Source organism: Solenopsis invicta, chromosome 12 (assembly GCF_016802725.1).
Source record: "Solenopsis invicta isolate M01_SB chromosome 12, UNIL_Sinv_3.0, whole genome shotgun sequence".
Lineage (NCBI taxonomy): Eukaryota > Metazoa > Arthropoda > Insecta > Hymenoptera > Formicidae > Solenopsis > Solenopsis invicta.
In genome coordinates this window covers 16,390,982-16,412,723 of record NC_052675.1, presented here as the reverse complement: position 1 = coordinate 16,412,723, position 21,742 = coordinate 16,390,982, and the positions used below count along the sequence as shown (strand labels likewise).

Below are 21,742 nucleotides of genomic sequence, written 5' to 3'. Positions count from 1 at the left end.
TTTTGCGATAAAGCCTCGTTAAAAGAATTTCTCGTGAATAATGTCGTTGCGATGCATCCTGAAAGATAATGAGGTTTAATACGTGATACAGAACGCGTTATCTAATCTAGGGTATCATTTAAAGCGCAGTAGAGGCGAGAATGAGCGGCGAAAGTGACGACTTCGTGATTTTCAGCGCGCAGGAAGCTCGGTGATTTTTCCCCGCGTGTTGTCGCCCCGCGCACGCTAATCATTTTTCCGTTACAATTGTCACATTTCGCCGTTATGTTAATTGTTCCTTCGTTAATCATTTCTCCGCCACGTTGATTGCTACTTCCCCGTTTTCCTCTCGGTTGCTTTCTCGTTATACTATTTGCTCGTTCATCATATTAATTACCGCTCGGATTTTTTTTTTATTTAATTAAATGTAACGTAGAAATATCGGGAGAGTTCTCGCCACACTGGCGGCATCGATTAAAGGTATAAGACCAAAGCGAATCGAATTATTATAACTTTGGAGACAGTTATTATTAATTTTTTATTTCATACGATCTATTTTATCGTGCTAGTTACTTCCGCGTGCTCTCTCTACAGAGGAAACAATAGACAACAATTCTGTATTGTATGCAATTCAATGTCAATCGACGATACAAGTGTGCAAGGAGTAAGTGCGCGAAGAAATTTTGTTTCTCGTATAAAATTATAATCTCAATTTTGTGAGTTTCTAAATGAAAATACTTAATGGATTTTTCCAAAGAGTTCTTTTATTCTTTTATTCTTCTCTCAAGCGCTACAATATTATTTAATTAAATAATATTCCTGAAATATTAATAAAAAGCGGTTGTATGCTCACTCCTGATAATATTGCATGAGGAATAAATGATATTTATTATTTACTTTAATATTTTTAACTATCGGGAATCTTATTACTTTTAAATGTAATAATTATAAAGTTTGTGAATATTTTATACACAATAACTCACATCAATTTTTGACTATAATAATATTCATAGAACATTTTCATAATATTCCAAAGATATTACGTGAAAACGGATATATCACACTAACACGATATTCCCATAGTATTAAAATAATATTGAAAATATTGAATAATATTTTTGGAATATTATTTTAATATTATTATAATTTTTAATAACATTCGTGTAATATTTTAGGAATATTGTGTGCTTATAGGAAAATATCATATTTGTGTATTATTTTATTACATAAAATTCAAACTAAAGACGTAGAATTTACAGTTAAATTTGATAACAAAATTAGTTGTTTTATTATTATTTTTATCTACGAAGAAAAATTGATCCGATTCGCCTCGGTCGACCCTACCTCAACTGCGAAAATCACAACTTTTCAGACGAGTTATTTTTACACAGCGACTTTCTTTCCTCGCCGAAATCTTTTCTCTTAACACAGTCACGTGGGCGGCGAGAAGAATCGAATGCGCCAATCCAATACTTCACGGCGATAAACGTGTTTCGAAATGACTTAATCCTTTATTCAAAATTAAATCCCGCCGCATTCTTTCGAAACGTTAAAATTAGCTCGCGGTATTCAACCGAAAAGAAAAAGAAGGAAAAAAGAAATGGCAAAACAAAAAGTGTTGCGTGTCGCCGCGGGGGATGAATGCATCCTACTTTTCTCGCGGTCGTCGTCTGCCGGCGAGAAGTCGAATGCGTGCATGCGTGCGTGCGTGCGTGCGTGCGTGCGTGCGTGCGTGCGTGCGTGCGTGCACGCGTGCCTGTCCTTTTTTCGTAATCGCCGAGTGTCGGCGGCGCCAAGCTAGAAGACGCGGAGGAAGGCCGACGACCCGTTATAAATGGAACCAGAGAGACGGCATTTCTTGAATCGCTGCTTGTGTTGTTATTCGCAGCGCAGCGTCGGCCGTCGCGGGACGAGCGAGCGAGCGAGTGAACCAGGCACGTTTCGGAGGAAGTCACCCTTGCATTCGAAGGTGCGAGAAAGGAGAGTTGGACCGGCTCCGTAATTCCACTATCGAGCCATCGAGTTCGATGTCCTTTGTAAGGGCCGAGGGAGAATTCGGAAGAGAGCGGAGAAGAGGAAGCGTCAACTTTCTTCACGTTCTTCCTGTGCAATAAAGAGAAGCTGTGGCTAATTGGTGCGTGGAGCACGCGGCGGCGAGGCACGCTGGACGCTTGGTGAGAAAAAGACGGCGAGGGAGAAAGAGAGAGTTGACAGCTGCGGATCAGCTGAAATCCTCGGCTTCCGCTTTGTAAAAATAAATATCGCGAGCGGTGTCATTAGCCGTTCGGAAGTGAAAAGGGAACGGTATAACTCCGATTGATACACACGCCTGTCGAATAGCTGGGGAAGAAGCTGACGGCACAAAGATTTCCCCGGGAGACAAAGGCCGTTTTTCCTCGTCTTTCTCTCTCGCCGCTCTGCAGAGAGAGAGAAAAGGACGAGAGGAAAACAAACAGAGCTACGACACGCGTGAGACACGTCGGTTTCAACATACCGAGAAATCGCGATAAGATAAGACGCGACGTTAATAAAGAGTCGCGTCTCGGGTGTTGCGATTCCCGGATGAAAGACGCGCGAGGTGCGGTGATCGCGGCTGCTGGGCTCTGCCGCCGTCTTGGGAAAGGAGCTCTCGATCGCGCTCCGATTCGGATCGCTCCCAAGCGAATCGCGCGAGTTGCGCAAGAGTTTGTCGTCGCGCCGCTGGAAAAGGGGCCTGTGCGTTACTCAACGCGCGCGGCTTTATCGCGCCGTTAAAGGATCCCACGTGAGGAGGAGCAGCCGCGCACGAACGTGTGCCAACTGCCTTCGGACTCGTAATCGCGTTCCACCAGGTGGAAAACGAGACACACGCGAGACGAGTTCATCGGCCATCGCCAACCGAGTTCCCCGTCCCTACCTCCCCGGAGTTTCGTCCGGCAATTGGCGGGCAAGGTTTTAATTAACGCTCTGCCATTAATAGCTCCGTATCTGAGCGGTGACGATTAATAGATAACCGCCGATTAAATAACTGATCGAGGCGAAGAGCAAGAGGAGAGCTCCTGCTTGTTTCTTCACGAGATCTCTTTGTGCTTAACGCCGCGCCGAATTATCAATTAAGACTTTATAAAATCCCTGTTTTTCTCTTAAACGAAAACGAGAGAGAGAGAGAATTTAATAAAGTGCGGAGATTAAATTAGCGATTACATCGACAATTACATCGTTGTGGAATCGCACTCGAGCGGATGATTAATCGTGCGCTACGATAATCAATTCCGTAAGTGTATCGCGATAGTCGCGTGTGTTCGGGGACATCGGCCCTTTCGCGCGCGCGCGAGTGGGTGTCAGTGTCCTGCGGAGGACCGAGGATGTGAGTGCACGGCCTTAAAGTGCAAAGTGTTGTAATTGGTGCATCCGCCGCGGAGGCGATGTGTGATGCCAGCCCGGCCCGAGTGACACTTAGCCCACGCAGCTGATGACAAACGTAAACAGGATCAAGGTGGTCGTCCTCGGCGGCCCCAGAGTCGGCAAATCAGGTGAATCTCCTTTTCTACCTTTTGATCTTGCCTTATTGTCGCGTACGAGAATAACTCCCATCTATTTTCGTTAACTCCATTATCAACGCCAGACCTCGGAATTCTAACAAAATAATCACGATCAACTGAACTCGTTCGGATCGCCAAGTTAATTTTGCGTGAGACTTATTTGCTTAAGATTGAATTAAGAAACTATGATCAAACTAATGTTGCTTCGCTGTTGTTCTATGAAAAATTTTGCGCGGAATTAAGGATCTGTGTCTCGTATATCAAAACATTATCAAAGATATAAGAATTTTATTGATTGTTCTATTATTACGCAGCTAGTTTCACAACTAAAATTTCGGCATTCGCGAAAATTTTTTGTCATTGATTAGGAAGTAAAAAAAAATAAATCTAACAATAAGAAGCGTTCAGTTTTTTAACTTCGATAACTTTTAGCTCGTACTGTATAACCAAAACGTTCTTAAATTGGATCGCGGCAAAAACGGGGCAGCGGAGAATATATTTATGGAAGCAATCAATGTTGATTTCTTCAGAATAAGAACACGCCGTTGATTCGTCGCGTCGATATTCCATTCGCGCGCTCGCCGGCGAATGATAAACAGCGAAAAAAAAAAGATGCGCAGGTCGATTATGGCGCAACGTCGTGAAATATTGAATCACGTCGGAAGGACGTTCATTATGGTGGACGATACTAATATCGCGTCGTCGTGCAGCGTGTAATTTCTGCGCGTTGTCTAATAGCGCACCGACGCAACGCATTGAATGAAAGTGCCGTTAAGATGGATACGCATAGTCCGCGGAATAATACGTTGCATTAGTTAACTCGACAGTCGCGCGACGCATACAAAGCGAGCAAACGAACGGCGATAAGGCGGTTCGCCGACCTCGAATAAATCCTATTAATAACCGCTAGGACCGGCCACCTTAATAAAGGCGCGCTCTTCGTTTTATTCAGATCTCCGGCCGTGTATGACTCTCCTCTTCCTCTGTTCACCAATTTTGCATCTCCACATTGTTAAGTCACCGGAGTCAACCAATCATCCGCGAACCATGAACTTGCATCTTTCTAAAGCGGCCCGTAGACCTTCAATATTATTGCACAATATGTTATTGACCATCTGGAATCTAGTTTGTTCTCATCAATTGTTTATCATTTTCGAAAATAGATAAAGTTTTGCGGGTCGCATAAATACGCACATGCGTGTACAGATGTATGTATGAATTATAAATATACATGTGTTTGTAATAGACAGATAAAAAAAGTTAATATCACACTGAGAAAAAAATTTGTTAAAATATTTAGTCCAATACGATCAACTAAACACTGGGTCGATTCAACAGTTATTTAGTCGCACAAGAAAACGTGTAGTTCATTCATGTTCATCCATTCAAATTTTGATGCTTTTCAATGATTAGATCTGGCAATGTCGGATCTCCTCGAAACTCTTGAAATTCTTTAATCGTAAGATTTTCGCATCTTCGAAAAGAGTGCGTGCTTCGTGTTGCCCCATCGCTGCATCGCCCCGTCGCGTCGTTGTGTTCCCATTCCCGAAACATCGCGAACTGGCCTCGTTTCAAGTCGGGATATTGCATTTTTTCCGCGCGAACATATTTATTTAATTGCGATTCGCCGCTCCTGCATTCGTACATTTCACTGCCACGCACGATCGTGATTGCGGTGAAACACGCGACAATGTTGGCTGTTCTACTTTTTGCGGCGAAAACGGTGCATTCTCACGCGGCGGCGGCGCCGATGGAAAGAGGGATATCTCGACGGGAGCGAATCCTTAAAAGTCCCTCGTAGAAACCCTGCTGGGTATAATAAGGACCTCCGTGGACGTTATCGGATATCATTCCACACGAATGGCGGGTAGGGGAGGGCAGGAAAGGGAGTGAGAATCGCAGTGCGCCACGAAAAATCCCACACGGTTGCAGCAGCAGGTTGTAAGATCTGGACATTCGATATATCCTGTTGCCTGCAGCAGTTCGATTCTAGATTTTGAATTTACGCGGTAACATTTCTTCGTATTATCGCATTTCTTCGCCTGGTTTCGATATGATTCTTTAATGTTCAACCATAATTCTTCTATGATGAAAGAAAAAAAAGAATGATGAAGATCCCGCTTGAAAAACGCTTGGAATTACGGTTATTATTACATGCTAACTGTGTAATAAAAATGTAATTCTCGCAAAAATACCAATAGAATCGGATATTTCTAAGTAAGTTGGAGAATTCTTCAACGAGAAGTAGATTTTGCAAAAAAAACTGCTGACAGTGAGGAATCATGAAAAGAATTATGGTCACGCGAGAAACGCAAGATTGTTATCTACAACCATTTATCTGCGTTAACGCTTATTGAAGAGGCAATTGGAGGTCCGCTACCCAAGCTGAGACGTGTTCATAAATTCATTTGGTGTAAACGACTTGCTTTATTGCCCTATCACAAGAAAAGCGGACGGAATAGTAGCTCGTGGAAGCCGCGCTTCGATGGGTTTCTTTTCGCGGGATTAATCTTGCGCTTTTATCGCTTTTTTAATATTTTAAATATAGAACATTGTACATTACGCGATTAAGAATGTATAGGACGTTCTCTCAAAAACATTAAGAAAATTATGAAAAAATTACAGATTGTTTTATGTTGCATTTGAAAGTAGTAGAAAAAATTTTGACGGCGATCTGGATAAAAAAAAATTTTTTTAATAAGAAGTAGGCATGTGCTCTAACATATAATTAATAATAAAATAATGAAAAAAAATCCGAATTTTTTATTTAACTATTTTTAAATATTCAAGATGATTTATGTAAAGTTTTATTGCGATACAGAATTTAGTAAAATAAACTAAATTTATTTATTTACAAAATAACTAAACAGATAATGGAACTTTGTATAAATTAACTTGAATACTTAAAGTACTTACATAAAAAAATCTAGATTCTTTAATGCTGTAAAAAAACAATTTAATTTTTAATAATAAATAGAGTAAATAAACTATAAAAATATAATCTTATTTGCTGCTATATATAACTTTTATATATTCTACTTGAAGTATCAATATTAAAAAAATATAAATCAATGTTTCCAAATTTTATTTATTTTGCAGGGACTATATGCCCGAAACATCCTTAAAAAAAATCTTTCATATTTTATAAAAATCATTTCTTATGATTTTCTGTATTTAAAAAAAGTAATTTTCAGTTAATGATACATTATTCTGCTTTCTTTTCCTGGCGTGATAAATAAGAGTCACTTTTTATTGTTGTATACAAAATTGTGTCCATGATAAATAAAAACATCATGTATCGAAAATTTAATACTCTGCGATAAGAAATATAAAGTTAACACGTCAAGGTGCGTCTGAGCGAAATTTGTTCCAATAAAAGATCGTGTTGAATCTTCGGGGTAAGAGAGAAAATTTCAACAAGACAAGAGGATGCGCTTGGTTGATCACGCGCCGCACTATCTTTTTTTTGTCCCCCGTGTCTCTCTCCCTCTCTCTCTGTTTCCCTCCCTCCTGTCCACAGCGATCGTGGCCGTAATTACTATTTTCTTACGTCCACCAAGCGGCTTATCCTCCAACGATCTATCTATAGACCCGCGCTGGCAACCATCGCACGTCGGCGAATGGCACCGCGAATGGCTGCGTTTTGCTCGTACCGTTGCATCTTCCACATTACACACAATTCTCTGCAAGTGACTTAATCGGCTTCTCTCTTCTTGTTCTTCTTTTTCGTTATCTTCTTCCTGCTCGTTCTTCTCCCCGCCCCGTTTTCTTCTCCCTCTTTTTTTTGTGCTGTACGTAGTCACTTGCGCTATCGATCGAAAAGATCACTTCCTTTTGGAGATTTTGATTGACGCTTCTTTGGATTTTTGCCACTGTGATTGACCAGTTTTTTCGATCTTGCGATTTTATGTCGGATTATCTTTTCTCACAGATGTTATCTACACTGAAAAAAAACTACAATTTTATGTTCAAGTAAATATATTTATTTTAACATCGTTTCCTTAATTTAAATAAATACTAGCCAGCAGAAAATCGTTTATTTTTAAACTTGGAAAAAATTTTTTTAAATCGAGGAGAAATGTTAAAATAAATATATTTACTTGAACTTAAAAAAACTTTTTTTAGTGTACAACAGCGTCTAGCACTCTGCGTGAGCGATCGATTATTTCTGATCCTTCGTAAGTACGGCCGTGTCAGGCTTACCATATTGTCACCGCTTGCTCAAGTTGACCCTACGAAAGATAAGAATTTTATAAACGCTTTGTACGCTGGCACGAAAGTGTCAGGTTTCCATCGCGTTTGGACTTGAGCGTGACGGAGAACGTGCTTTCATTAGACCCGGGCGCTTGGCACAGATTACTGTTGGGACTATTAAGCATTACGAACAACATTCTCGTGTCTACATCAATTACTCCGGTTCGCGCGGTCTGTGTAGGATTACGTCGTCTCGATTTGATGACAGTCATCTTCAAGGGGGAATGGGCCTCCTCTCGATTACCAGGTTGCTTGGCACGGTAATGATCCTTGGATATCTTTGTATGGCCGGTTGAAAATACAGTCATTTGCAAGTTTCCTATTTTTTATTAATTACAAGTGCAAAATGTTAATTATAGAAGCGCGATTTTCGATTTATCTCCCATTGTACTACGGAGAAAAACATTTATTGCAGAAAGAAAAAATATCTTAAAACGAAAAAATTATTTATACTCGGTGGATCCTAATTTGATTTACCTGCAGTCAAGTTAAATGTTTCTTAATTGAATTTATGTAAATAAAATGAGGAAATTATTTTTAATCAAGTATTTTTTTTGCAGTTTTAGAAAATATTTACTGTTAGATTATTTTTTATATTTAAGATAATTGGATTTTTTTATTTAATTGTAAGAAAATAATTCAATTTAGTAATATTATTAGCTTATTTATAAAATTAAAATAATTTAAATGTAAAAAATGTAATAATACAAAATTATTCTTATAGTGATTCGTCTAAAAATACAAAAATTTTATAAAATACTCTAGTATTATGTTTGAGTATCTGTGTAAAATTTAAGCACACAATTCACTTAAAAGTTTGATTCTTCGTGCAAAATTGAACAAAACAGGAGATACGCGATTTTTCGTAATAGATAAAACACTGTAGACATTTTTATCTAATTCCTTACATAAAACGCAAGATAAAATATTCGTACGATTTACACGCAGCTAATAATGTATATAATTCATTTAATAAATAATTTCCCTTTCTGAAGGGACCAGGTTCCCATTGGTCCATCGACTTTCCGCAAGCGCGCGTTGAATCGGCGTTGAAATATCGTCGTCCAGCTGCACGGAGATATTTCGAAGATATGCACTCTATCTCTCATCTCAGCAAATAGCTCACGAATGAAGTTCTATATTCCGTTTCTGCTCGTGTCTCTACCTCCTCTTCTCTCTTCTCTTCGTGATATAATATTTCCTCTTACCTCCCATCGTGGTCGTCGTCGTCGTCGCCGAGCTGAACTCGACGACAGATTTATAAACGGTGTACCTACGAGTACGGAGCGGTACGAATCTATGTACTCAATAAGTCTCGCGGGGTTCGAACTACGACGGCGGCGAAGACGACGACGACGACGAGGATGACGACGACGATGCGAGGAACGTCGTCAGCATGTTGAGTCTCTTGGGCCGCGTTTCGCGCCGCAACGAAACGGAATTTATGATGCAAGAAATTTATCGGCAACCCACAAGAGAGCCAACCCGTTTCCCGCGAATATTTATGGTTTCTTTATTAACATTGAAAAATAAGTTAATGGCGTTTCAACACCTGCGCGCATAGACGCGCGTCCCTCCATCTGGAGAACGAAAATACGCCTTTTTGTATTACTTGTAAATTAACGATTCTATAGATGTAGCGTCAGACTCGATTATTCGCGAGGTCGTTTTTGCAGCTAATCAATTTCTTTCTTCGCTTTCTGTTGCAGCGGTGGTTGTGCGGTACTTGACGAGGCGATACATCGGCGAGTACAGCTCGACCAGCGGTAAGTGTTTCTCATCCCCTTTTTTTCTCTTCTATAGATAATTGCCGATGCGAAGCGTGAATGATTGCGTCGATTCGTTGTTAATTTCGAGGCGTCGTACACTGGATAAATGTCCGGGGCTCGCGTATCCAAGTTCCTTCCTCGCTCGCTCATATATCGACTTACATCTCCCGTCGGGACGGCCGCGGCTCCGACTCGCGTGAGCGCGCGCGCGCGCGCGAAATACTCCAACCACCCCGTAGTACAAAACGCGAATCTAAATCTTGATCGGTGGCCCTCGCGTGCTCCGCGGCGGGGGCCGCGACAGAAAAATCCGTTGTGAAATATTCTCGCGCTCGAAACCGGACTCTAATTCAAGGGTATACCGGTGAAAAATCTTAATCATGGCGCCTCGCGAGCCAAGTCCCGAGGGCATTCTAGCGGTCACACAGAAATACACGAGATAAGGGCAGGGGGGGAGAGAGAGGAGATAGAAAGCGAAAGAGAAAGAGAGACGCGCAATAAACACCGCTGGACCCGTGGAGGGCGGAGATTTAAACACTCGATACGCGTGTATGCACGTGAAATAGAGCCTATGGGGAGGGTCCGCAGAATGCAGATCTCTCCCATAACTCATACAGGCTACTTCGCCGTAATAATTGCCGTGCACGCCCGCGGACGTATAAGCTATGACGTCGAGTTTCGCGGATATCCGAGCCGCCTGGAAAAATTCACCGTGAAGTATTGTCCCCTTAACCCTGAACCGGCCGGCCGCTCGTATTTTTGTAACACCTCTTAGGCCGAGCCGAGGCTGCACGTATGGTATGTATGTATGAACGTACAACCTCGCCGGCGAGCACTGCTCACGCCATTTTATCGCGTTCCCGATAGTCGCAGGGACATTATCGCGACGATAATCGATGCGCCTGAAGCAAATGTTATGTAAAATATTATGTAAAATACGTAATTTATTTGATTGGAATGGATTGCGGAGAAAACCGAATGGGATTTTATCTGCATTCAGGATTACGATTCCTTTGTGAAGAAGGATTTACATCCGGTGAAAGGTCGTGTTTAAATTAATGAAATCTTTTCTTTAACTTGCTTTTTTAAGTTAAAGTGAAAAGAAAAATTTATTTGATTTCGAGAGACGACCATTTTAGCCTTTTTTTTTTTAAATAAATAAACAAAGAAACTTTTCTTTCACCGTATAGTAATGCACAAATTTCTTTGATTGAAACAAATATTTTTTGACTCGAAGAAAATTTCTTCTGGATAATTTCTGGTAATCTTTCTGTTGACATAAAATACAAGGATACATGGTATCCCTATATCAGATGTTCAGTACTTATACATTTTTCGTCTGATATCTTGAGATATTAATGATTTATATTAGTATTTTTTTTTAAATTCAATAATTTGTAACTTAATAATTTGAAATAAGTTTAGGAAAATACGCGAAATATTTCTCGAGCAGTTTACATGAAAAATGTAGAGCTTCTCGCGGATCAAAGATTTATAAGAGGATTAATAAGTCAATTTGTACAAAGTTTCTCTTTGCTTCCTTTGCAATTGCATTCATATAATGTAATGTGCGGAAAGCTTCCCAGCACAATAGCGCAATCATCGATTTATCGAATTTCTCTCATGTATAACTGGCACTTGGAATCAATCTTGATCCCTATCGATCTATAATGCCGCGATCGATAATGCCGGACGAGAATGGAAGGGTGCCGCCGCGATTGCTCTCTCCTACCATCGGTATTAATTAATTTCCTGGGAAAATGATGGATAATCACTCTTCAATGTAACCAGGAAGCGGATAATCTCACGTGTTCCCCCTTGATCGTGGAGGGAGGATAATCGCTTAATCGATCCTCAAAGATGACGCCGTGGGCGCTACGAACCAACCATCGTCCATCGAGGATCGATAAAAAATTGATAAGAGTAATGACAGATAAAAAATCGCGACGCACACACGCGAGAGGTAGTGTCTGAAGATACTAGACTGTTTCACATAAAATAAATCTCAGGAAATGTTAGAGTTACAAACTAATGTTAGATTTTAATTGACAACGTCAGAAAAAATATAACTTACTGTCTTTTTACTATATTTTATGCAAAATTTTTTGGCAGTACACTTAAAGAAAAATTATGTTCAAATTAATGAATCATTTCTTTAACTTGCAATGGTCTTTTCAAGTTGAAGTGAAAATTCTTTTAAAGAAAATAAAAATTGGAAATTCAAGAAATAACGTTTTTGAAGTAAATAAGTTATTTGTTTATTTCAAACAAATAATTTTTTAATTCAAAGAAAGTATTGATAGAAATGTAAAAAAATAATTTAGTTGTTCGGATTTTACAAAAATATTTTTTACATTTAAAAAAAAATTTGCATTGAACAATCAAAAATTTCTTTAAATCAAAGAAACATTGAGTCTTCAAATTTTTCATTAATTTAAGAAATATTGACAGTTTTTCAATTTTAAGAATTGGCTAAAATCGAGACGTCACTCTCGGAGATATGCAATGCCTCTCTCTTTCTCTCTCTTTCGTTACACCTCGTGTGAAACGAATCGAAAATGCGTCGACACTTCGCGCGACTCGTGCGCGGATTATCGCGCACACTTTCGTTCCCGGTCGTTGAAGAATCACTTTTCCGAAGAAAACGCCCTCAAACGGTGAAAGTGCGGGGCCATTGATTTTCTTCAGCTAAACATTGTAATGATGTAGGCGGACGAAATGTGGAAAAATTCTTTAATGTATTAATAAAAATTAGACTATTTTTGTTAATCGAAAGATATTTCGTAATAAAAAAGTAGTAAGTGAAAAAGTTATTCTAAAATTTTTATTGTATTTTAAATGATAATTAATTGCACGGTAATTAGTTACATTAAATAATTTAAAAAAAATTTTTTTTAAGAATTTAAAAGTAAATTATGGGAAAAAAATTTACTTTCTAAAAGTCTAAAATTATAGGATTTTAAGTTTAAAAATGTTTTAAGTAAAATAAACGAATATTTGGATAAAAAGACATAAAAAAATGTGAGAGTTTAAGGATCTAGTTATATCTCCGCTCTTTGAATCTCTCTCTTGATCTTTACGAAAAGTCTTTCTTTCATTTTTTTTCTCATAAATTTAGACATCTAAATATGCAAGCGGTGATAGCACGACGGTACTTTCGAAAATAGCCACTTTATATTGGCTTTGCCGCACGACTTAAATTTGATCTCTCGAAGGAAGATCGAGGATGATCTCTTTACCGGCAATTTCGATAACAAGGCATTTGTACATACACGAGCGCGGCGTCTCGTCGTTTTACGGGTCTCGGGGGAGATAATCGGTCCTTTTCATCTCTCGACACGATGGCGATGCCGCGATGCAGCGCACTTGTTTATTATTTTGATCTCGATTAACAATGCAAATCTCTCTTTGCGAATAATTTCAGGCAATGATTTAGAAAGCGAGTCTCGTTGCATTGTCAATTCTCTCGCGCGCAGACAGGAACGTTTTGTCCGTGCGCGGGGAAGATTACATCGTGCATCTCGTTTTCTTCGATAAATCGACGATGGATCATGCACCGGAGAATGAATCTCCGGCAAAAGCCGAATCCGCGCGCGGAATCGGTGACAGTCGTATTTCCAGTTGCGCCCGACGAAAGTGTGCCACTCCCCTTTTTTCGTTAACTTACAGCTTTTATTGCACCTCTTCATACTTTCGATTTCTTAGAAATTAAATACTCGTACTTTTATCAAAGTTTCTCATCGAAGATTTAACTTTCCATATCGTCCGATATGCAAATTGTTCCTGTATTTAGATGGGACTACAATTAGATTTTCTCGACTCTTGCACACGCTCCAGCTTATCTACGAAATAATTCCATTCGTTAAATTTCATCCTTCAGCCTTAGCTATCTTCGCTTATCTAGATCGCTCGATTTCTTTCCACAAGCGCAGAGAGGGAATCTCCGGGTGTCTCTCGCGCATGCAGAGTTCAAGTTGCGTTCTCGGCGGCGTTGGAAGCTTCTCTTTTTCCACACGCCCATGATTCTCGCGCACGGGAGGATGCAGAAGTGAATTTTCTGTCGCGGCGCTTGGTCAAATCGTTTCTCCATCAGCATTGTCCGGCAATAAAATTTTCTCGAGCGTAACGGTCGCTAATATAACGAGCATCCTTATTTGCTCGTTTCTGCGCCTCTTCAGCTCCGCGTTACCCGATACTATGAGGTGTTTATGAGTTTATTTATCGTTTATTTATTGTGCTCACCCTGTTAGGACTATACTGTTCTATCTGTGCGCTTCCGCGTCTTCTCTTCTCCTTGTCCTCCTAGTACGTGCTCCTCGAGCGATCTAATCAGTTCCGAGAAATATGAGCTTTCCCTTTTCCGTCCGTCCTACCGAAGGTACAGGTTGAAGATCTAAAAGTTCCAGAATCCGGAAATCTGGGGCACGTAGACAAATATCGACAAAAATTAAGATATTTGAATACGCAAGACTCTAGAAACGTGAGAAACTAAAAATCCAACGAAAGTCCGAAAGTTTTCGATTTAAATGTAAGTTCAAGGATAATGGTCTACTCGGAAAAAAGTTTCTTCAAGTAAAAAAAATATTTGTTTGAATCAAAGAAATGTGTGCATTGCTGTACGGTTAAGAAAATGTTTCTTTAATTTGAAGAAATTTGTTGATTGTTCCATTAGAATGAAAGAAATAATTTGGTTGTGCAACGCAAATCTTTTTTTAAGTGAAAAAAATATATTTTTAAAAGCAGAACAGCTAAGTTATTTCTTGCACTTCTGTCAGCACTTTCTTTGAACTAAATAATTATTTGTTTAAATTGATGAAATAATTTCAACAAATAATTTATTTACTTTCGAAAAGGTTAATAATATTATTTCTTGAAATTAAATAAATTTTTATTTTTCGCAAATGTATTTTCACCTCGACTTAAAAAAAACCAAGGCAAAGAAACGATTTCATCAATTTAAACAGAATTTTTCTCTGGGTGTATGTACGAATAATTCGAGCGTGTAACGATCCAAAAATGCAAGTCTTCATACGCGGCTGTCCGAATCTTTTTGATCACAAACTTCCAGCGAAAGTCACGTGTCATTGTCAATGCAATGATCGTAATGACATAGCAGCGAGCGTCAGCGTAACTAATTGGAATTGTCGTTTCTCGTTATTGCTGCGACGCTTTCGCGCATTAGCCGCGTTTTCTATCCTTGGGAAAATGTCGCTTAAACTTTTCCAAAGAAATCGAAGAGTATCGTAATAATGTCGATTAAGAAAGATCATTTCGCCCGTCGTTATTTTTTATTTATCTTAAGAATTTCATATCAGATCTTAGAGCGATAATCGAATTAAAGACATGCAATTAAACAAATTAATTGCTTGTTGCAGATTTTCTCTACCGACACAGCGTCACTATTGACAATGTCACGACGGAGGTCGAGATACTTGACACGTCCAGGTGTGAGGTAAGTTTGTGTAATTAATCATCTTTAATTCATTTAATTAAACCTTAATATACGTATTTAATATTATAATACAATATTTAATATTAATTTAATATTATATAATTTAATATTTAATTTAAAATATTATAAGTCTTATTTAATAAATTATATAATAAAATAATTTGTTTGAAATATCAGTTATCAGAGAATAAAATAAAGAAAAGAAAAATTCAAAAACTTTGGCAGAATGAAGAGAGCCACTTAAATAAATAATTTTTTAAACTCTTAAATTTTTGATTAAAAAAAATTAATCTACAAATTTAGCAGCACTAAAGATTATCCTTGCTCTTCTTACATCAAAAGATTTTATAATCTTGCTGTTAACTAAATTACAGTACTCGAAATTATGAAATTTCTTTCCTTACTATATTTTCATGCGCATTTGTCTTTAATGGTGAGCTTGACAGATCGATTTACTTATCTGAATTACATTCAATTGCGCGCGCGCTCATGTGTCACGAGAATAATAAATAATGACAACGACGCAACGGTATCCCGTGCATCTAATGTCCTTTCGTGAATCTTCCATTCTTGTGATCCGCGCAAGAAAAAAACGTAGCCTGCGTGCGCTTTCAAAAATGAATCCACCTCACGACGCGTCTTAAGACGAGACAGGATCTTTCAAGGGCCCGGTCTAAATATATCTTCTTTCAACGAAGGCCTCCGTATATAATATAGGGCTCCCGCAGTCCTTAAGGCCCACATCCATCATACGCTGGCAAAATAACGAGCGCCTCGCGAAGGTGAAGTTCTTGCAGAGTGACTCTGAATGCTCGACACGAGTGTCCTTCTATTATCCACAAAAAATTAATTGCGTGATCTAGATAAATTTCATTTTATGTTTTAGATAAAAAAAAACACTGGTTAAAATCAATTATTCAGCATTAGAAACTACTATATTTTTAGTCAATTATAATGTGCCGCATTTAGCATAGTGTAATATATTCAGATTGATCTCTCGCATTTTACTTTAAAATATGTTTACGTATTTCTTAAAATAATTTACATCATACATTATAATATACAATGCTTTCTACTTTTTAATGCATAACGCATATATAGTGCATGTATACATGTATATTCGAGACACACAACACTTTCCATACGATACTTTCTCTGAAAAATGATACTTAACTGCGAGTCTCCTCGCAGACAGAGCTGGCCCCAGGTCGATCGTCTCTACCTGACCTTTCCTAACCCGATTCTTCTAGAATACAGTAACGAACGTCGCGCCGAGGCGGAAATCCTGCGAGCTGGCCCGTTAGCCCGTTAGTGTATTTGAATTGAATAACGAACGTCTTTAAATTCGAATCTAGGCGACTGCGAACGGCGAGTGCGATTGCACGAACAACACGTGGCTTCACCTGTCGCGGCCGGAGAGCTCGTTCGAATTCCAGCGGGGTCGCTTATGCTTATAGCATATCGAATAAGGCATTGTTCTCTTCTTTTTTCATGAAATCATTGTTGTTAGACACGAACGTAAACACAAATTCGGATAATGATATATTGATCTTCGATTATCTTAAAGTTCTTTTTATTTATGTTTTACAAATTTAAAGAATATATTTCTTTAAATTATTCTATAAATTATTTCTTATTTAAAGTATTTACAATTTTTTTTAGGGACAAAGGGTTCTCACATTTAAATTCTTGTTAGCATAGTTTATTATTAAATTATCTTTCAATTTAATAATGTGCTGTTACTATTTCTTGTTCAATTTAAAACTGTTTTAAGATTGAAAAATTTATTCGGCGCGCAGTTTCGTGAACTTGAAAAGATATATAAAATCACACAGTTTATATTGTGTTTTCACCAACATTTCGGTCAATGTTTTCTATTTAAAGAATTTACGTTTTAAAAATTCAGAGCCCACGAAGTTTCTGTAAACTGAAAAATCCGGGGATGTCGATCCGGCCTCGTTGTTTTGGTTCTCTGATTTTTTAAATCTCAAATCTCTTTTATTTATTTTACCTTAATAACACGATCTTAGAGCATGGCATTTTTAGAATTCCGAAATTTCTCATTTCTAAGAATTCCAAGTCTCTCGAAGCTCTTTCACGATTTCGAACTTTGAGTCATGCCGAACTATTCAAGAAGATAAATCGTTATATTAAAAAAAGCAACAGTTTCCTTGTAATTTGATAATAGCACGGAAGGTGATAGTCACGCAGCGGGAGAAGAAGTTGCAATTTTTTGTTTTTACGGGTCCTGCTGCGACTTCGGTTCGTTTTAACCGTATCTTTACCTCGATGAGCGGTGAGAAAGTTCATTCATAGAAAGTATTTCCTGCATAAGTTCAAGTATCGCGACTCCCTGGCGCCTTTTCAATGTGGCGGAATGACCGCGTGCGTTTATTACGTTAGAGTTAAACACGAGCGTCGCACTAAAACAGACTTTTAACGTCGAACAGCCGCCGCATTCTCATTAACTTATATTTAGTTGCAATATCGGAGAGACATACAAACAATCAAAATGTTGAGAAGCTTCAACTTTCTCTCCGGCAACGCATAAAAGTTTATACCGATATGATCGTTCTAAATATAATTTCTCGTTCAAAATAACACGAATGTATCCGAGGCCTCTTCCCCTGGGCGGCGAGACGCATAATTCCCGCGGGATGGAGGTTTTAAGCGACATTTTAAAGCGGATTTCGAAAAGCCGCCTCTCACGAGCTCCTCACACGCACGTTGCTACACCGACACCCGTTGGTTATTCGGTAGCCCCGCAACGAGACTCGATCAGGCCCGGGTTGTTTTTAGCAAACTGGTTTTTCTACCCGGGGCTTGCAATTACCGGCTTCCTTTTTTGCGCTGCTCCTTGAATGTTTGCACCTGTCGCTTAAAAGGCCGCGAACCGTGGATCCGCAGGACGGCAGGCTAGACGCGATTCTTCGAATTCTACAACTCATTGGATTAACGTTCTCTTCGCTTCCTAGATTTTCAAGTTATCGAGATTACTTTAATTCTCGAACTTTTAAATATTTAATTTTTTTTTTTTTTTTTTTTAATTCAAGACATCGGGGATCTTTCAAGTCCACGTGTTCAGGCTATTAAATTCCAACAGATATTTTATTAATTAGAATTTTTATATGTTTTTCTCGAATGTCCGTTTTCTTACTTGTTAGTATTATTCCATTCCAGGCTCGCGACTCGAGTGTAATATTTTTCCCGCGGTAACTTCGATGTTTAAATTATCTCTCTTATACGACTTATAAGATACGACTGCACCATTAACCGACACTACACGACTCGCTGGCAAACAATGCTTGTCCATTTAGAGAACCTTGTACGTGGAACGCGTGAGGATGCATGCACCGTTAGCCTGTGGATACAATAAATAATCTGGAACAGCGATACCGGCGATTTGTACATACTCGCATAAAATTACGTTTTGAACGCTCCTTCGCCTGCTAACATTATTGGACTTTCAAGCAAAAATATTAAACGAATGTATGTTGTATTATTTTACAATATATCAAAAGAGATTTAGAGATAATTATATAAAAAAAAAAAATTAACACAATGTCATCTTTTTTACTAATAATGAAATCTAAAGAGAAAATGAAAAAAGAAAAAATTGATAGCGTTATAAAATGTATGTATTATAAGATATTTGTTACCAATTTATGCGTTCTGATTATATAAAAAAAAAATGAGACAATAATGATGTGACTCTACAATGCATTCGAAGATAAAGCAGCGACATTATTCAGCATCGTATCGTGGTCGAAATACAAGAGGAGCCTGCTCTTTTAAGATATTTCGACACAGATTTTATATTGAATAGAAAGATTTTAAAATTAGTTCCACGTTTTTTTATAAAAATAAAAAATTTACTGGTTTTTTTGTTTATACAAAGATGGGTTTTTAAAATTTTGCGCAATTTTGGGTTCTCTTGAGCTGAGCTTGACACATCAAGCGAATAGAAATATTTCGACTTTATTTAGTTTAGCAAGAAAACTATAGCGGGAATGCCGTTGAGGAACAGGATCTAGGAAGATCGATATCGATGTGGATTAGTGTGGCAGTGGTGCAGGAAGTCGATGTGATTCCGCGTGTCGAAGAAGCGGATCATTAAATACCACCATCGGCGGACACTTCTCTAACTCCTCTGTACCAATATATCACGTTCAACGCGTGAGGTCCCATTGTGAACGAGACTTTTAAGTCGGTCCCCTTTACTCTCGGTAAATCTCCGCGAAACTCCGCCGAGAGCGCGCCGGGATCAATCAATCCTGGACAACGCGCTGTTTATCACGACTGCAACATTTACGAGCAACGTATCGTTTTCATCTCGGCACTTTTCTTATCGGGTTGCGTCGACTATAACTCACGTTCAACTTCAGTAAATCCGAAAGCTGTCGACTGTTGTGCGATTAAAACTTTTTTCACTTTTTACATTGAAATATGACCTATACCCGATGATTACAATGATTGCACATTCCACATATATATAATCTAAATTTTAAAGCATCAGTTTCTGACACTTACATGCTCGCGTTTCGAGTATCGGTGTTTTCACGTTTTCAAGGCCAAGGTTCCCGGCTTTCTCTGGGTCCTAAATTTTCACATTTCTGAATTTGATCTCGAAGCTTGATGTCCGTGCACATGAAAGCCACACGTTCTTACGTTCCCAAACTCGCGTGCGCTCAAGTTGCTAAAGCTCTTAAATTACCGAGGAACCAAGTTCTCATGTTCCTCGTGAGAGGGGCCCAGATACCGACTATCTCAGCTATCTGAAAGTCGTGCAACGGGTATTAGAACAAACAGCCGATAATTCGTCGCTAAGCTACGGCCTTGGCCGCGCCAGTAAAATACATGACGCATCATACGTTCGCAGTGTAATCTTTCCAATTATCCCAGCATTCCTCTTACTTTTGCGATATCTAACTGCGATATTACATTCGCCCGGCATATTTAAAATGCCTCGGGGGGAAGCGTAAATTTGCAGGCTCCTCTCTCGCATTTCGACCGCGATGATACGATGCGTGTTGAATAATATCGCTGCCTCATCTTCGAGTGCATTGTAGAGTCATATAATTATCGTTTCATTTTTCTTGTAATCAGAACGCATGAATTGGTAACAAATATAACACTATTAATTTTTTCTCCCTTAGATTCTATTATTGGTAAAAAAAGGTGACATCAAACGTGTAAATTTTTTTTTATATAATTATCTCTAAATCATTTTTGATACATTGTAAAATACTACAAATATGCATTCCTTTAATATTTCTATTCGGTATACACTAAGACGAAAAGTTGTTGACTAAATTTTTCAACTTTATTAAATTTCTTCAGCTCCATTTACGTATTTAATTTGAGCACACAAAGTATTTGAACTTCAGTTTAAATATTTATATATTTAATTTAAATACATAGATACTTGAACTGAAGAAATTTAATTAAGTTAACTTTTTTTAAGCTTGTAAATATATGCTTACTTACTATTATAATATTTGTGTGAAACATATAAAAGTTTCTGAAATACTGTATTTTTTTATACACATATTATACTGTTTTGATGGAACTGCACATAAATCGACTCAATTCACTTTTCGTTGTGTATTGAAAAAACTATTTAATAATAATAATCAAACTTAGATAATAATTACTAAATTTTGGTGAAATAATTTCAATTAAGCATTCGGCTGTAACTAAATTATTTATTATAGTAATATTTAGTTTGGTAATTGTTTAGTATTCGATTAATTACTATTAATATAATTATTAAATTAAATATTACTGAATCGTTGGTTATATTAATGAAATGTGTTATTAAAATTATCTTATTAAAGCTCTTGATTATTATTGTTAAATCCTTTTTTTCAGTGTAGCTTGACGAGCAACGTAATTTAGCGTATCTTTTTCCGCAGCGGAACTTCTCGCCTCGGTGATAGCTAATCGCGTTGCGCCGGACGTTACGAGGATACCGCGGCTTAAAGGGCACATAAGCCTCGCACCTAAATGCGCTCTAATCTACGGAATTATCCGTTTCCGACATTCCTACGTAACGTGCATCCCTGATATCCCGATATGCACGCGGGCCCGACGATGCCGGGTGCGATCTACCGGCACTTAAAGTGCACGAACCCATTGAGCGCACGTGGTCAATGTCCGCGTTGCGCTGGCACTTTTTCCAGCTATAACGCTCGAGTAGCGGATACCGATCCCCCAATCGCCGTTAAGATACGCCTGAAAATCGGCCGACCAGGACGATTCACCGTACAAATGTCCTTGCAAGATAAGCGCCACGCAAGGCTGGCCGCGATCTGCATTCGCCAACAAGGAAGTGCCCGGTTCTGCTTTTGACAGATGTCATTTGTTATCTTATTTAATCTCTGTTACTTGATACAACTTCTTTCTAAAACCCTTCTATACTTTTTCATGAATAATTAATTCATTATCTTCTTGTTAGAAACAATCATCTGTCGAAAGATATGTGATAGACAGATTTTCTTAATTAAAAAGGTTTTGTCGAGAGATTGCATTGTAATAATTAAATTCATTGCTTAAAATTTTAATACAAGTTAGTTGCACGTACAATTTTGCGTATTGAGATTTCTAAGCATAATATTCGACATAAATGCTCTTGTTAATATTATCGCGAATGTATACGCCCAGAGAAAAATTATGTTTAAATTGATGAAATCGTTTCTTTAACTTGGCATTTTTTAAGTTGAAGTGAAACTACCTTTGAGAAAATAAAAATTTATTCGATTTCAAGA

At 38.3% G+C, this 21,742-nt stretch overlaps 2 protein-coding genes across 3 annotated transcripts in view; one reads left to right on the top strand and one right to left on the bottom strand.

Annotated features, from left to right (window-relative positions):
* The window catches only part of LOC105196015 (ras-related and estrogen-regulated growth inhibitor), a 54,433-nt gene that overhangs the window by 9,690 nt on the left and 23,001 nt on the right, over positions 1-21,742 (top strand). For both annotated transcript variants that reach the window (XM_026133382.2, XM_026133381.2), the window contains exons 2-4: positions 1,868-3,491; positions 9,464-9,520; positions 14,899-14,975. In XM_026133382.2, the coding sequence (XP_025989167.1) occupies positions 3,431-3,491; positions 9,464-9,520; positions 14,899-14,975 (195 nt within the window). In that variant the 5' untranslated portion in view covers positions 1,868-3,430. The remainder of the gene's footprint in view (positions 1-1,867; positions 3,492-9,463; positions 9,521-14,898; positions 14,976-21,742) is intronic.
* Positions 1-21,742, bottom strand: part of LOC105205838 (RNA polymerase II-associated protein 3) — a 37,465-nt gene that overhangs the window by 10,636 nt on the left and 5,087 nt on the right. The window lies entirely within an intron of this gene.